Source organism: Polypterus senegalus, unplaced genomic scaffold (assembly GCF_016835505.1).
Source record: "Polypterus senegalus isolate Bchr_013 unplaced genomic scaffold, ASM1683550v1 scaffold_1416, whole genome shotgun sequence".
NCBI lineage: Eukaryota > Metazoa > Chordata > Cladistia > Polypteriformes > Polypteridae > Polypterus > Polypterus senegalus.
The window spans coordinates 55-16417 of NW_024378539.1; the positions used below are offsets into that span (position 1 = coordinate 55).

Consider the following 16363-nt stretch of genomic DNA (forward strand, 5'->3'; position numbering starts at 1 on the left):
GGAAGAGAGACAGAGAGACACTTTCACTTTCCGCAAGTCACATTTACCTAACTGGTAAACAATATCACTGAGTTGTCTTTTCGCCGAGCTGTCAGTCGCCCAGTTGCCCCTGAATGGGTAAATACGTGTGTCATCATGTCAACTGGGCGTTCTGTAGCCCTTTGCCTCCTGCATTTCTTATGTCATTTCATGCTTTGTGTGATACAATGGGACTATTCATCTTGTTCAGAAGAGAGACAGTTGTTTTAAAGGTTTAAAAGGTTCCAACATAGATAGAGGTTCCATCGGGATATTGATCAAAAGGAGAGATATTATGGTGGAAAGTAAAGTGAGTCTATGTTAGCAGAATTCTGTTGGTCATTCCACCTTAAAAATACCTTCAGAGGATTTTAAGAGGAAGAAAAACTGTCAAGTGACCACTTTTTTTATATAATAATTAACTGTGGCTCTGCTCATGATATACCGAGTTTGGAAAATGAAAGGATGAACAATTATATGTGTAACCTTCATTTCTCCAAAGGCAGATGTCACAGAAATATTATTTTACTATATTTGGACACATCTTCTTCAAATCTATGCAGAACACTTTTATTTTGTTTTTACTGGAGTTTTATTTTTCAGATCATTGCTCCTAATTTGCCCTTTGTAGTATGTATTTATATCCATCTGAACTTGCATCCAAGCCCCATTCAGAATTTTGACATTTTCAGTTTATTACTAAAAAAGCAAGTTATGACTGGAGAAAAGCCTTCTTAGGTATCATAATTCATAAATGAATTGCAATGTGAGTTTCTTAATTCCATTCCTTTTATTAACATAGTGCTTCATTTTTTCAGGTTTGGTGACTGAACTATGGCAGAGCCAAGGCACACCTTTCTCTTTTTACATGTTTACCTTTCTTTCATCTATGATCCTTGTTTAGCTAACATCCCATTACGCTGGAGCATAGCTCCTTCCCAGGACCCATGTTATAATGAACAAGGACATCCTAAGTTCTGCATACCTGAGTTCATCAATGCTGCATTTGGAAGATCTGTTGAAATTCAAGGTGGTGGAGATCAAGATCATGTTTTTCCTGAAAACACTACTGTGCTTACTGACCTGAACAACCCACATAATCTCTCTTGCTGGCATCAAAAAACTGAACATGACCAGAGTCTGACTGTTTCTCTGGGACGCAGATTTGAGTTAACATACATTAGCTTGCAGTTCTGCTTTGGTCAGACACAGGAGGACACCTTCTGGTCTACTTCTATCCTGAAGTCAATGGATTTTGGGCGAACATGGAAGCCTTACCAGTTTTATTCCCCACAATGTCAGGAACAATTTGGACAACCTTCTCACATGGTTGTTTCATCAAGAGCCCATGAAAATGAGGCTCTTTGCTCAGATCCCAGGCCACTGCAACAACACAGAGGGGGGCTTGTGTTAGCTTTCTCTACTCTTGATGGAAGACTATCTGCCCCTGATTATGAATACAGCCCAGTTCTCCAAGACTGGGCCACAGCTACTGACATTAGGGTCATTTTTCATAAAGAAAAACTGGTAGGGCCTTCAAGGTCAAGGCTTGGCATTCAAGACACAGAGTCTATAGTTGGTAAAAAAATGGGAGGCGTGAATGGAAGAAGAAATGGTTTTAGTAAGGGTACGGCAATTGGATATCAGGAAACTCATGGAACAGGGGGCAAAGGTGGAAAACTTCATTTTGCATCATCTTCCGCAGAAGATGCCAAGTTGTGGAATGAGCAAAGAGGTAAAATGAAAAGAAACTCTCATGTTAGCAAAAGAAAGAAAGGTTTAGGCAGAGACAGAGACCGTGAAGGACGTGATAAGGTTGATAAGGGCAAAAGGAGAAATAAGAAGACAGCTTCTCAAAGGGAAGCAATGAAGTTTGAAAGTTCAGACATGTTGCTTAAGGAAGTAAATCGAGGGCCTGCCATCCTAGCCCTTTCAGATCTGCAAGTGGGTGGCAGGTGTAAGTGTAATGGGCATGCTTCCCGTTGCATTCGAGACCCTCAGGGCCAGGCGATATGTGAGTGTCGACACAACACAGCTGGAGTAGACTGCGACATGTGTAAACCTTTCTATTATGATCGACCTTGGCAACGGGCAACCCCTGAGCAGCCACACGAGTGCGTTGGTAAGTTAACAGAAACTTAATTTCCTGTGTTTCTCTGTATTTTATGAAGAATCCATTTGAAGACTGTTCATTTGTTTCTAATGTCCAACAGATGTACCTTCTGCAGCAAAATTAGTCTGCAGCACTGAGTGGCAGAGTCTGACAATTTCCAGATTACCTAACAGACTCAAGAAAGGCATTAAGCGAGCACATTCTTTGCAAAATTAAAGTTGTGTAGTAATATATGGGTATTTTTTGATGACATTTGGAAATGGGTAATTTGCATATTTACAAATAAAAAAATGCACAACAAAAGTAAATAATATCTGAAACCTGTGCAAAGATATGATTTGATGTTTTGGTCATACACTGAACACTTTAAAATGTTAGCGGGCTAAGCTACATGCTTTAGTCAGTTACTGCTCTGCAGCAAGACCTCAGGAAAAACTTTATTTAGTCCAAATAAAATTTATAAAGCACTAGTGACAACACTTGGAATGGGGCTTCCTAAAATCCATCTATTAGTCAATTACTGTTAAGTGAGGCTACAGAAAGGCCTTGCTTGTTACACTGCAATGTGTAGTTGGGCTTAAATGGAACTGGTCCATTGCAAAGAAGAGACACCCCTGAAGTGAGAAACACCGTTAGGTTTAGGCTCATTTAGCTTTGGACAAAGGCTGTCCCTTGGAACTCAGTCTATGAATATGCCCCCTTTGTCCCTGCTCACACTCAGATGAGTATTTACTTTCCTGCCACTTACACCATTACTTTTCATATCTTTCATAGGACAGGTATTTATAACTTGGGCTGTCGGCCTATCTGTTATTTCCAGAAATGCATCCATTTTATTATCTGGTACCAAACTTCCATCCTCTACTACAAGAAGAGACACGACTAAAGTCAGAAGCCCCATTAAGGTTAATAATAATAGTAATTACATTTATGTAAGCACTTTTCTCACTACTCAAAGTTATTTTTTTTTAAATATTGAGTGATGAGGCACTTCGACCACCACTACTGTAGTATATACCTGCATGATTCAACAGCAACAATTTTTTCACTAGTATGCTCACCATACATGGGCTGTTGAGGTGAAGTGGTAAGAGAGATGGCCAATTAGAGACAGAGGATGATTAGGGGGCCAGAATAACTAGGCCAAGTAGGGCAATTCTGCCTGGACATTGGGATAAACCCTGCTCTTTTTACAGGATGACCAGGGATCTTTAATGACCTCAGAGAAATCACATTTCATCCGAAGGATGGTGACATTTTTTATATCATAGTATCCACATAAATGCACTGGGGCATTGAGACCCACATTCAGACAGCAGGGTAAGCGCCCCCTGTTGGCCTCCCCTACACCTCTTCCAGTAGCAGCCCAAGCTTTTCCTGACCTAGACGGTCTCCTATCCTAGTAATGGCTTGGCCTAAACATGCTTAGCTTCAGGTGGATGGCCTGTTCTGAAGTGCATGTGATATGGCTGCTGGCTAGCTCCAAGAGCAATCAGGAGGATTAGAACAAAGGGAGGGTGAATGGCTCCTGATCCCCAGGTTAGAGGTAGGGTTAGGGAGGACCTGTTCAGTGAGAGGACTGAAAAAAAAACAATGCATACTCTTCACCAGCAACCCCTACTCTTTTCTTGTGCACCATTTTGTGTAGCAGACAGCAATAGTAGTCAGAAGAAATGGAGTGCAGAACAATGACAGGCGCGAGGTTGCGGCTTCGAATATAAGTGTTGTTTGTTTGAAAATATACAGACTGGTGAGACAGCAGCATTCAGCATGGGGAACAAAGGCATTGGTATACAATCCGAGGCATTGCCTATATAGCTTGGACCAAGAGCCACCACTGTGTCTGATCAAATCCTTTTGTTGCATCCTCTTGCCATTCCAGCATACTTGTAAAACACAGTCTCTCTCATCTAAAGCCATGTTATTCACCCATTCTTGCTACGTGATGCTCAGTCTTTTTCCTAAAATTTAAAATCAATTAATTTACCCATAATGCAGGTTAAGCATGATACCATATACAGTTGTTACTTGGATCAGCCTGCTCACTATTTTTTTATAATGGGGTAATATTTACTAACTTCCAGCCCTTAGGTATCATTAATAGAATTGTTGTACAGAGTACAATGAAATGTTTACTTTCTTCTCCAATATGCCACAATAAACCAAAGACCCTGTATGTCCGGTCACATCCAAAGAGTGGATGTAGAGGTGGTCCACTCGTACAAGTGCTTGGAGGTCCACATTAATGACAGGTTGGACTGATCTTGGAACACAGAGGAACTATAGAAGAAAGGGCAGTGCAGGAGGAGACTGTGTTCCTTTAATATGGGAAGTAACATCCTTCACATTTTCTATAACTCTTTGATGGCCAGTGTGATTTTATATACTGTGGTGTGGTGGGCTGCTAAGATCACTTCAAGAGATGCTTGCTGAATCAAAAAAACTAATTGAAAGAGCAGGCTCAGTTATAGGACACACTCTGGACCCCCTGGAGGTTGTACTGAAGGGAAACATGACTGTAAAACAAAACTGAGTGCCATTATTAACAATTCTGCACATCCGCGCTCTGACACACAAACACTGAGGAATTTCAGCCAATGAATCATTCAGCAGAAGTGTGTCAAGAAATGCTGCTGAGTCTCCTTTATACCAACAGCAATCAATTTGCGTAATGCCTCACTGGGACTGTGAAAACTTGGTCAAAAGTTTTCTTTATTTTGAATTGTCTTGATTTATAATTATTCCAGTGTGTGCGTATATTTATACCTTTATATATTTACTTACTTATCTATCTGTTTATGTATTTATTTATTTAATGATCTTCTATAAAAGCCAATATTCCCCCTGAGGACAAATACAGATCTATCTATCTATCTATCTATCTATCTATCTATCTATCTATCTATCTATCTATCTATCTATCTATCTATCTATCTATCTATCTATCTATCCTTTCCCAATAGACATTAGTGATGAAAATTTCAATTAACTTTACTGATCTGATTCTTTCAAACTATTCATTTAAGTGAATTAATTATTGTTTATTATTATTATTTAATTTTAAATTGCATACCATCAAGGCAGGCTTATGCAGCAAATGACTTCATAAAACTAGGAAAACAAAACTGAAAAGTAAAAAAAATACACACACATATATATATCAGAAAGTTAAAAAAAGGAACACAACAGAACAAGGGCTGAAATCCCCACCCAAGGTGCATAGATTCTTTGGAATTTATTTTTTTAATTTATTTTTAGGATTAGACATGGGTACATGCATAAAATATTGGGTTTTTTCCCACCTGTGTTTGCATCACTAATACATAGTTCATTATATACAGTATTTTACATGGCTATGATCTATATGACATTGTTCTGTTTCGTGGGTTTGCAGGATCCTCTCGAGGTTGCTGGATATCATGGCTGTCCTGTACTCTGGTACTGTGACTGCTGTGCAGAGTGGAGGCAGAACCTCTGCATTTTTCCCAGTTGATTCTGGGGTTCGTCAGGGGTATGTTTTTGCTCCTACTCTCTTCAGTGCTTCTATGGACTGGGTGTTGGGCAAGATCGTGGGGTCCAGTAGCTGTGTGGCATCTGTTGGTGAAGAAAGATTCACGGATCTTGACTTTGCTGACGATACTGTGGTCTTCGCGGAGTCAATGGAGGCTCTGATCAGGACGCTCGAGAGACTGAGTGAGGAGTCTGAGTGTCTGGGCTTGCGAGTGTCCTGGATAAAAACCAAGAGCCAGGCCTTTAATGACCTCTTGAGCACAGCCATCAGCAGTGTGTCTGTTTGTGGAGAGAGTGTCAATCTTGTTGAGAGGTTTACTTACCTTGGCAGTGACATTCATGTCTCTGGTGACTCTTTCTATGAAGTCAGTAGACGGATTGGGAGAGCATGGGGGGGTCATGTGGTCGCTGGAAAGGGGTGTGAGGAGTTCCTGATATCTATGCAAAAGGATGAAGGTCCAAGTCTTTAGGGTCCTGGTGCTTCCTGTCTTGCTATATGGTTGCGGGACATGGATGCTATCCAGTGACCTGATGCAAAGGCTGGACTTCTTTGGTACTTTGTCTCTCCGGAAAATCCTTGGGTACCGTTGGTTTGACTTTGTGTCAAATGAATGGTTGCTCATGGAGTCCCAAACAAGGCTCATTGCCTGCATTGTGAGAGAGTGTCAGTTACAGCACTACGGCCATGAGGCGCGTTTCCCTGAGGGTGATCAGGCTCGTAAGATCCTCATTGTTGGGGACCCAAGTGGCTGGACCAGGCCAAGTCGCCCACGTAACATCTGGCTGCGGCAGATAGAGGATCATTTCAGGAGGGTGGGACTGGACCGCGTGTCTGCCTGGGGGGTTGCAAATCGGGATCCCGAGTTGTTTCGCCATGTAGTGGGTGCGGCAAAAAACTATACCAGTGCATGCTCCTCAACTTGACTTGACTTGACTTGTTCTGTTTCAGTACACAAAGCATGACAGCACTACAGCATCTGCAAATGAGAATTGGGCAACTGGCTTTCAAGTAATGATTTGGTTTAAACTCAAATGGATCAGATAATTATACATGCCCTGTACTGTCAAGGAGCCATAAACATTGCACACTAAAGTAAACTTAGAAGCAAATACATGTTAGAAATTTGAATAATATTTTTATAAGGTTTCGTTTTGTGGGACTAAATTGTTGACTGCGCAAAGGGACATGACCGTATTATTTTTCATATTGTTTATATGTTCAGTTTGAAGCAATTCCAATAAACAATTGTACAAAACAAAATAATGGATACATTCTAATATAAATGTGTTTTTACTTTATTGTATTTAAACAATGAATGAAAGAATTATCAGTGATAGAATTTTTATCCGGCAATATTGATATACAGTCGTTTGAACACAAAAGAGTTGCACGTGAAGCGAGTTGAGGCTCATGACTTCAACAGTTCTTGAGCCTGCCCTTTAAACATCTGCTAGTGTCAGCAAAACGAAATGCTGATGACATCACACAGGGCATTACACAGGGCATGGATACGCTGAGCCCCACAGTGCTGAATTGTTCTCATTCACGAATCGATTCATACCATTCACTGAAAAGGGTTGGACAAAAAGAATAATCTGTTTGTGAGTTGTCCATCTCTAATTGAAGTTCATTTAAAGCTGGGGAGCAGAGTTCAAAGGATGAATCAGTCACAACTGAGAAGCAGCATCATTATCACTCCACCCTAAAAGAAAGGTGGCCATGATGTATGTATACACATAAGAGTCTATACATTTTTCTCTATTTTAAAAAATAATCTTGGGAGGGAGACAAGGGAGACGAGATGTGATCTTTTCGGAATACATTTTGAAGTCCCATGAGACTACTTGCAAAACATGCCCTACTTACAAACAAATTCTCTGAGACATTTTAATGTCCCGCAAGACAAAGAAGTGAGATAAAAGAACAGCTGCTGTACAGGCTTGTAAATGGCCGACACACAGCGCGACATGCAGATCATGCAGCATGACACTAGCAGCCCCTGTGGGGGGTTGAATAACTCATTCACTACAGCTTTATTACTGGCAAATATCAAGAAATAATAAAATGAAGATAACAATCTCTTTAAATTGTATATCCGGAAAACCAAACCTGGGGGTTGGTGAGCGAAGTGAGCAGGGGGCAGAGCCCCCTAGTACTTAAATAAAAGAAGGATAATGTAAAAAGTACTTACAAGCTGAAAAGTTGACATTTAAAATATGAATTTTTTTGTGGAATTTTAACCTTTCGACACCTTTTGAAAGCTAAACAGTCATGCGTTGTTTTTTTTTGCCATATCATCTATATACAATATTGCAGCATACAGTGGCACAAAGTAATGTTACCCAGAATTGTGGTGCAATATATACATAACGAAGGGATAAGTGTAAGATAAGTAGAGAACCATAGTATATTATCAATGACAACAGCAACTAATAATAAAGATAACAGAAGTAGCAGATGTACTGCACATAAATAGACTACACTAGAAGCAGATCTGAGCAGAGAGGGATAGTGCACATTTCAGAGCCTGGACAGCCAAAGGTAGAAGCCGTTGCAGACCCTGGCAGAACTGGTCTGGATGTGACTATACCTTCTGCTACTCGGAGGTGGGATGAAGAGGATGTGGGAAGGGTGTGGGAGCTGTCCTCCACAGTGCTGTTGGCTTTGTTGATACAACACTTTTTAAAGATGTCTTTAATGGAGAGAAGAGAGGTTCCAATGATCTTTTCTTCTGTGTTCACTATCCATTGGAGGACCCTGTAGTTAGAGATGCTGCAGTTCCCAAACCAGATGTTGAAGCAGCTGGTCAGAAAGCACTCACTAGTGCCCTGTAGAATGGGGTGGACTTTCTATTGATGGAAATGGAGATGCTACTGCTCCCTGGCTATGAAGGGTAATGTTAATTGAACAAGTAATGCTAGTTAAGGTCAGTTACCAGGTGCACATCAAGAATTTGGTGCTCTTGATCAATGCCACTGCAGTATGATATGGAGTGGGGTGTGGGCAGAATGGACCTTTCTGATGTCCGCAATCATCTCTTTCATGATGTCCACATTAAGAGACAGATTGTTGCAGTTGCACCTGCAGTCCAGCAGTCATTGTATCTCCATTCTATTTGCCGACTCATCCCCGTTATTGATCAGACCCAACAAAAGTGTTGTATCCCAGCAGACTCAATTTCAGTATGAACTTCTTGGGAGTGATGGTGTTGAATGCTATGAAAATCATTCTAGCATCCATATATATACAATTCTAAGGGTTGCATCTATCTGTCACTTGATTAATCCCATACCATTTTGGCTACAACCTTGATTTTGCTCTTAATTAAATGTTTATGTCACGGTGCATACTTTTTAAGCAAATAACATATCTGGCAGCAACCTTTGTGAGGTTTAGGGGGTGGCATCTTTCTTACAAACTGATTAGGTACACTGATGGAGAAGGTGACACAGCAGAGAGAAAAAGAAGAGCAGCAGCATCTGCTGAGTGTGAAGCAAATTGCTGAAGCCAGTTACATAATAAGAAAAAGAAAAGCGTCAGCCTCAGCATCCACTGCACACAACCTGCTAGCACTTGCAAAATGTGGCTAGCAGCACCCTATATGAAGCTATCCGTATTCTCTTTTTTCTTATGGCAAATTGAATAGGAAAAGTGAGCAACAGGATGACATGGCAAAAAGAAAAAAAGAGCACCAACATCTGCTGAGTGTTAAGCAAATTTCTGAAGCCGATTATGTAATAATAATAATATGATTGATAACCCCATGGGCTCACCACCTATGGGAGGGGCCAAGGAGGTTGGGTGCAATGTGAGTTGGGTGGTGGCCGAAGGCGGGGACCTTGGCGGTCTGATCCTCGGCTACAGAAACTGACTCTTGGGACGTGGAATGTCACCTCTCTGAAGGGAAGGAGCCTGAGCTAGTGCGAGGTCGAGAGGTTCCGGCTAGATATAGTCGGACTCACCTCGACGCACAGCTTGGACTCTGGAACCAATCTCCTTGAGAGGGGCTGGACTCTCTACCACTCTGGAGTTGCACCCGGTGAGAGGCGCCGAGCAGGTGTGGGCATACTTATTGCCCCCCGACTTGGAGCCTGTGCATTGGGGTTTACCCCGGTGGACGAGAGGGTGGCCTCCCTCCGCCTTCGGGTGGGGGGAAGGGTCCTGACTGTTGTTTGTGCATATGCCAACAGCAGTTTGGAGTATCCACCCTTTTGGAGTCTCTGAGGGGTTGCTAGAGGGCATACCTTCTGGGATTCCCTCGCTTTGCTGGGAGACTTCAATGCTCACGGGCAATGACAGTGAGACCTGGAAGGGCGTGATTGGGAGGAATGGCCCCCCCGATCTGAACCCGAGCGGTGTTTTGTTATTGGACTTCTGTGCTCGTCATGGATTGTCCATAACGAACACCATGTTCAAGCATAAGGGTGTTCATATGTGCACTTGGCACCAGGACACCCTAGGCCTCAGGTCGATGATCGACTTTGTGGTCGTGTCGCCGGACTTGCGCCATATGTCTTGGACACTCGGGTGAAGAGAGGGGCGAGCTGTCAACTGATCACCACCTGGTGGTGAGTTGGCTTCATGGTGGGGAAGATGCCGGTCAGACCTGGTAGGCCCAAACGTGTTGTGAGGGTCTGCTGGGAACGGCTGGCAGAGTCCCCTGTCAGAAGTAGCTTCAACTCCCACCTCCGCAGAACTTCAACCCGCCCCGAGGGAGGTGGGGACATTGAGTCCAATGGGCCATGTTCCGTGCCTCTATTGTTGAGGCGGCTGACCGGAGCTGTGGCCGCAAGGTGGTCGGTGCCTGTCGTGGCGGCAATCCCCAACCCGCTGGTGGACACCGCGGTGAGGGATGCCGTCAAGCTGAAGAAGGAGTCCTATAGGACTTTTTGTCCTGTGGGTCTCTGGAGGCAGCTGATAGGTACCGCAGGCCAAGCGAACGCTGCTTCGGTTGTTGCTGAGGCAAAACTCGGGCATGGGAGGAGTTTGGAGAGGCCATGGAGAACGACTTTGGACGGCTTCGAGGAGATTCTGGTCCACCGTCCGCGCCTCAGGAGGGGAAGCAGTGCAGTGTCAACACCGTATATGGTGGGGATGGTGCGCTGCTGACCTCACTCGGGACGCTGGGTCGGTGGGAGGAGTACTTCAAGACCTCCTCAATCCCACTAACATGCCTTCCACGAGGAAGCAGAGCCTGGGGACTCTGAGGTGGGCTCTCCCATCTCTGGGACTGAAGTCACCGAGGTGGTCAAAACTCCTTGGTGGCAGGGCCCCGGGTGGATGAGATACCGAGTTCCTTAAGGCTCTGGATGTTGTAGGACTGTCTTGGTTGACACGCCTCTGCAACATCGCATGGACATCGGGACAGTGCCTCTGGATTGGCAGACCGGGGTGGTGGTCCCCTCTTTAAAAGGGGACCGGAGGGTGTGTTCCAACTATAGAGGGATCACACTCCTCAGCCTCCCTGGAAAAGTCTATTCGGGGTTCTGGAGAGGAGGGTCCGTCGGATAGTGAACCTCGGATTCAGGAGGAACAGTGTGGTTTTCGCCCTGGTCGCGGAACAGTGGACCAGCTCTTCACCCTTAGCAGAGTCCTGAGGGTGCATGGGAGTTTGCCCGACCGGTCTACATGTGTTTTGTGGACTTGGAAAAGGCATTCGACCGTGTCCCTCGGGAATCCTGTGGGGGTGCTCCGGGAGTATGGGGTACCGGACCCCTGATAAGAGCTGTTCGGTCTCTGTACAACCGTGTCAGAGCTTGGTCCGCATTGCCGCAGTAAGTCGAGCCCGCTTCCAGTGAGAGTTGGACTCCGCCAGGGCTGCCCTTTGTCACCGATTCTGTTCATAACTTTTATGGACAGAATTTCTAGGCGCAGCCAGGGTGTTGAAGGGGTCCGGTTTGGTGGACTCAGGATTGGGTCACTGCTTTTGCAGATGATGTTGTCCTGTTTGCTTCATCAGGCCGTGATCTTCAGCTCTCTGGATCGGTTCGCAGCTGAGTGTGAAGCGGCTGGGATGAGAATCAGCACCTCCAAATCCGAGAGCATGGTCCTCAGCCGGAAAAGGGTGGAGTGCCCTCTCAGGGGTGGGGAGAGATCCTGCCCCAAGTGGAGGAGTTCAAGTATCTCGGGTCTTGTTCACGAGTGAGGGAAGAATGGGCGTGAGATCGACAGGCGGATCGGTGCGCATCCGCAGTGATGCGGCTCTGCATCGGTCTGTCGTGGTGAAAAAGGAGCTGAGCCGTAAGGCAAAGCTCTCAATTTACCAGTCGATCTACGCTCCTACCCTCACCTATGGTCATGAGCTATGGGTAGTGACCGAAAGAACGAGATCGCAAATACAAGCGGCTGAAATGAGTTTCCTCCGCAGGGTGTCTGGGCTTTCCCTTAAAGATAGGGTGAGAAGCTCAGTCATCCGGGAGGGGCTCAGAGTAGAGCCGCTGCTCCTCCGCATCGAGAGGCGTCAGATGAGGTGGCTCGGGCATCTGATAATGGATGCCTCCTGGACGCCTCCCTGGTGAGGTGTTCCGGCACGTCCAACCGGGAGGAGGCCCCGGGGAAGACCCAGGACACGCTGGAGGGACTATGTCTCCCGGCTGGCCTGGGAACGCCTTTGGGATTCTCCCGAAGAGCTGGAAGAAGTGGCACGGGAGAGGGAAGTGTGGGCCTCTCTGCTTAAGCTGCTGCCTTCGCGACTCGACCTCGGATAAGCGGAAGAGGATGGATGGATGGATGGATGATTGATAACCCTGGCATCCAGGACGTTCACCCTGTTGGTACTCATAAACTACTGGGGTTGGAGCCTGATCCGATTATCGTATGGAAGTCTGTGTGTTTTCTAGTAAGCATAAACAAGCTAAGGTTCATTTATTTTTACAGATACACACTGATTCAGCCCTTGTTTGACTATTTATCTTTGATAGTACTCTGTCTTTCAAATCCCATATCAATAATATTACACGGTCATCTTTTTTAAATCTCCATAGCATTGCACGCCTGTAACCCTCCCTCACGCTAAATAGCACTGCCATCCTTACTCATGCATTGGTCACTTCCCGCATTGATTATTGTAATTCTGTTCTGTTTGGTCTCCCACATAAGCTTCTTCATAAACTCCAGCTCAGTTCAGCATTCAGCTGCTCGTATTATAACTCAGACCTCTTCCGTGTAACTCATTACCCCATCTCTTAAACAGCTTCATTGGCTTCCTGTAAAATTTCACATTGATTTTAAAATTCTTCTACTTACCTTCAAAACACTTCATAACCTTGCTCCATTATGCTTCTCTGACCTCATACATGTTTATACGCCTAACCGCACTCTTAGGTCCTCTACTTCTAGTCTTCTCATGCCAGGCCCTGCTGCCTGATCACCATGGGTTTCAGGGCATTTAGTTGTAATGCTCCTCATCTCTGGAACTCACTACCATAAAACATTTGGGACACAGATTCCCTACCTATTTTCAAATCTCATCTTAAAACTTATCTATTTAGATTAGCTTACTCTTTGTGACCTTAGGCTGTATTATTGCTGTATTTTGAGTTCCACAGATATAGATATATGTATATGTGTATATGTACATCCATGATTTTGTTGGTTTTATGACTTTATTATCTGTACGGTGTCCTTGGGTGTTTAGAAAGGCGCCTTGTAATATACTGTATTATTATTATTATTATTATTATTATTATTATTATTATTATTATTTATGTTCCATGTGCATGTAAATTAAATATAATAATGTTTCAAACAATTAGACAGAACACACCAATTATTCTTCATCTCCGGTTACAGTGAATGATAACTGACTCCTGAGCTGAAGAAACTTTTCTTTGGGTCAGGAAGCCATGAATCGCATTTGCTCACTGAAACAACATAGAGGGTCAAGTCCATGAGGGAGACTGAACTGCAGTGTGTGTGTGTGGCCTGAACCTGTGATGTCAAATTAGTGGAATGTTTTGTCACTGCTTTAAACAGCAGGGGTGGTAATAGATTTAAGGCGTGAATCTACTGCAGAAGCCATGCACTCTTTCAGCCCATGCTGAGGGAGTGGGATAGTTGACCCCTGAGCTAAAGGGTTATTCCTTTAGAGTAGTCAGTCAATTGCTGATTTGGGCATACAAAAGCGGAGTCCTGGAGAGAACTGAGATGTTATGGGTAACCTGCAAGATTTCTGTTAGAAGGGAGCAAACCAGCACACAATTACTTTAATTAGTGTTTAGTATTGAAATCACTAATAGCTGACAAAAGCAAAGCATAGAGCATAATTTATACAGTCATCCCACACCAAAGATTAATTCTGAAACTAGAAGCTGCAGGCATCTGAGGTAACCTGAAAAATATGATCTGAAGTTAGTTAACTGGTAGAAGATAAAGAGTTCAGGTAAGAGAGGAATGCTTCACGCGGTCTGAGGTTGTCAGTGAAGTTCTTCAGGGGTCTGTTCTTGTACTATTACTTTTTCAGATTTATATTAATGACATTGATTCTGGTATACTTAGTAAACTTGTGGTGTTCACAGATGAAACTAAAACCGGAGGAATGATAGGCACTGAGGAAACAGCAAAATCAATTCAAACAGACCTGGGTGAAAACTTGGAAAATTCAGTTTAATGCAGAAAAGTTCAAAGTGCTACACGTGCGCAAGAGAAACATCAATTATAAATACATGATTGGAGATACTGATCTACGGGAAGCAACCTTTGAACAGGATTTGGAGATTTATGTTGACACATCATTTTGAAGCTATTAAAAATACAAATAAAATGATAAATTAAATCATAAAACCTCTTGAATATAAATTGAAAGATGTTATGTTTAGAATGTATAATGCACTAGTGAGACCATATTTGGAGTATTGTGTGCAGTTCTGGTAGCCGCACTTCAAGAAAGACATAGCAGCACTTGAAGCTGTGCAGAGGAGATTAACCAGGTGCATCCAAAGACTTAATGACACGTGTGACCACTAGGGGCCGTTTCAGTACCCCAAACTCCAGACACAACTGCATGAACAGAAGTCCCGGGTTTAAGTCAATAAATTACCTTAACAAATGCTTCTTTTTGATATAATAACCTTAAGACAAGTATACGCACAAACACTATTCTTTTTCCCTTTCTGTTCTTCCTTCCTCCTCCACTCCTCCCAAGCAAGCTCGTCCTTCTTCCACCCAACTCCAACTTGCCTGGGTGAGGCTGGGCAACTCCTTTTATTCAAGACCTGAGAGTACTTCTAATTCTAGGGCATATCCCATTGGAAATAATTCCGAGTCAGGCAAGACTCCTTGAACCCAGGGATCATAAATCCATCCAGCGCCCTCTGGTAGCACCCATGGAACCCAACAAGGTGGTTCCATGGCACTACAGTACCCAGAATGACCAGCCTATGTTAATTTTGGTACTTAAGCCCAAGGAATGCTGCCATTTAGTGGTATGGCAATACTCCTGTTTGCTCTATTATGCTGTTCCCCTGGCCAGGCAAAGGTTCTTCATCCACCCCTTCCAGAATGCTGCCACATTCCACAAATTGTTGGCTCCTTCTGACAACTCCACGGCAAAGACAAGAAGTCTCCTGCATTTTCTTTCTAATGGCTTCTGAGCCAGGTAATGGACTAGGACTCATCCTGGCAGGTGATGCCAGCTCAGGCATGCCATCCGTGACACATGTCTTACTCTGACAGACTCAGAAAATTAAGTCTGTTTAGTCTTGAGCAGAACAGACTGTGTGGCAATCTAATCCAGATCTTCAAAATCATGAAAGGAATTCATAAAGAAGATCCATCTGAACTTAAGTGTGAATCATGTACTCAAGGGTACCAGTGGAAATTAAGGAAAAAGACTGAAGCCAGAAAGTACTTCTTGTAAAGATTTTTGGTTATCTGGAACAGATGACCAAGACATGGAGTTAAAACAGAAATCTAATTATCTGGATGAAATATTGGGACAGCTTAGCTATTACCTGAGCAAATGAGCTTGATAGAGCAAAAAGTCCCATCTTGTTTGTCAAATTTCTTATGTTCTTCAATAAACCATTACAAAGGCAATTCAGTGACATAAGATACGCATAAGAAAGCTTATAAGAATATAAAAAAATGTAAAATAAATATAATGAAAAATTACAAGACAGAAACATGACCAGACACTCTACCACCTTGTCTTACTTTTCATCTTTAATACTAGGGGGCTTCACCCCCTGCTCACTTCATTCGCCAACCCCCCCGGCCTGCACTATGCACCAGCCACTTCACATCTCTGCCGCTCGTGTATGTGGATTTCACTTTCATCAAACAAGAAATGTTTTAATTTTTTACGGATACGCCTCTTCATTGGGAAGAAACACTACTTTTCCCTGACGGCAACATGAATTAGACGATCTACAAGTCTCCGACTTAAAGTTTAAATCCGAACAATATATTTGATCTCTTTTCGCTGTTCCATTATTTCACTGAATAATAATTTCCGTTTGTTTGCGCTAATGCAATCCTTACTATCATTTTATTGAAACTTTTGAATTTTAGTGCTTTCATTATCTCTAACCTGCTCTGCATGTGTAAACATTTTTGAATTCTTTACGACATTCTACTTTGTCATCTACTCTTTGTCTTTTATTTCCAGCCCCAGGCTTGGTTAAATCTCTTGGCACAAAGTCTTGTCTTGCAGGATGTGAAAGTATCTCTCTGAAAAAGTCACGTCTCATCGCAAGCGAAAAGTCTCGTCTCGTCCCAGGATT

The 16363-nt window shown here is 43.4% G+C and overlaps 1 protein-coding gene across 1 annotated transcript; it reads left to right on the forward strand.

Moving 5' to 3' along the window:
• The first annotated feature begins 840 nt into the window (after positions 1-840).
• On the forward strand, positions 841-14250 carry LOC120519602 (netrin-1-like). The gene is made up of 2 exons (XM_039742540.1): positions 841-2140; positions 14159-14250. Exons 1-2 carry the CDS (start codon positions 853-855, stop codon positions 14248-14250), a joined length of 1380 nt encoding a protein of 459 aa, XP_039598474.1. The 5' UTR covers positions 841-852.
• Positions 14251-16363: the final 2113 nt, after the last annotated feature.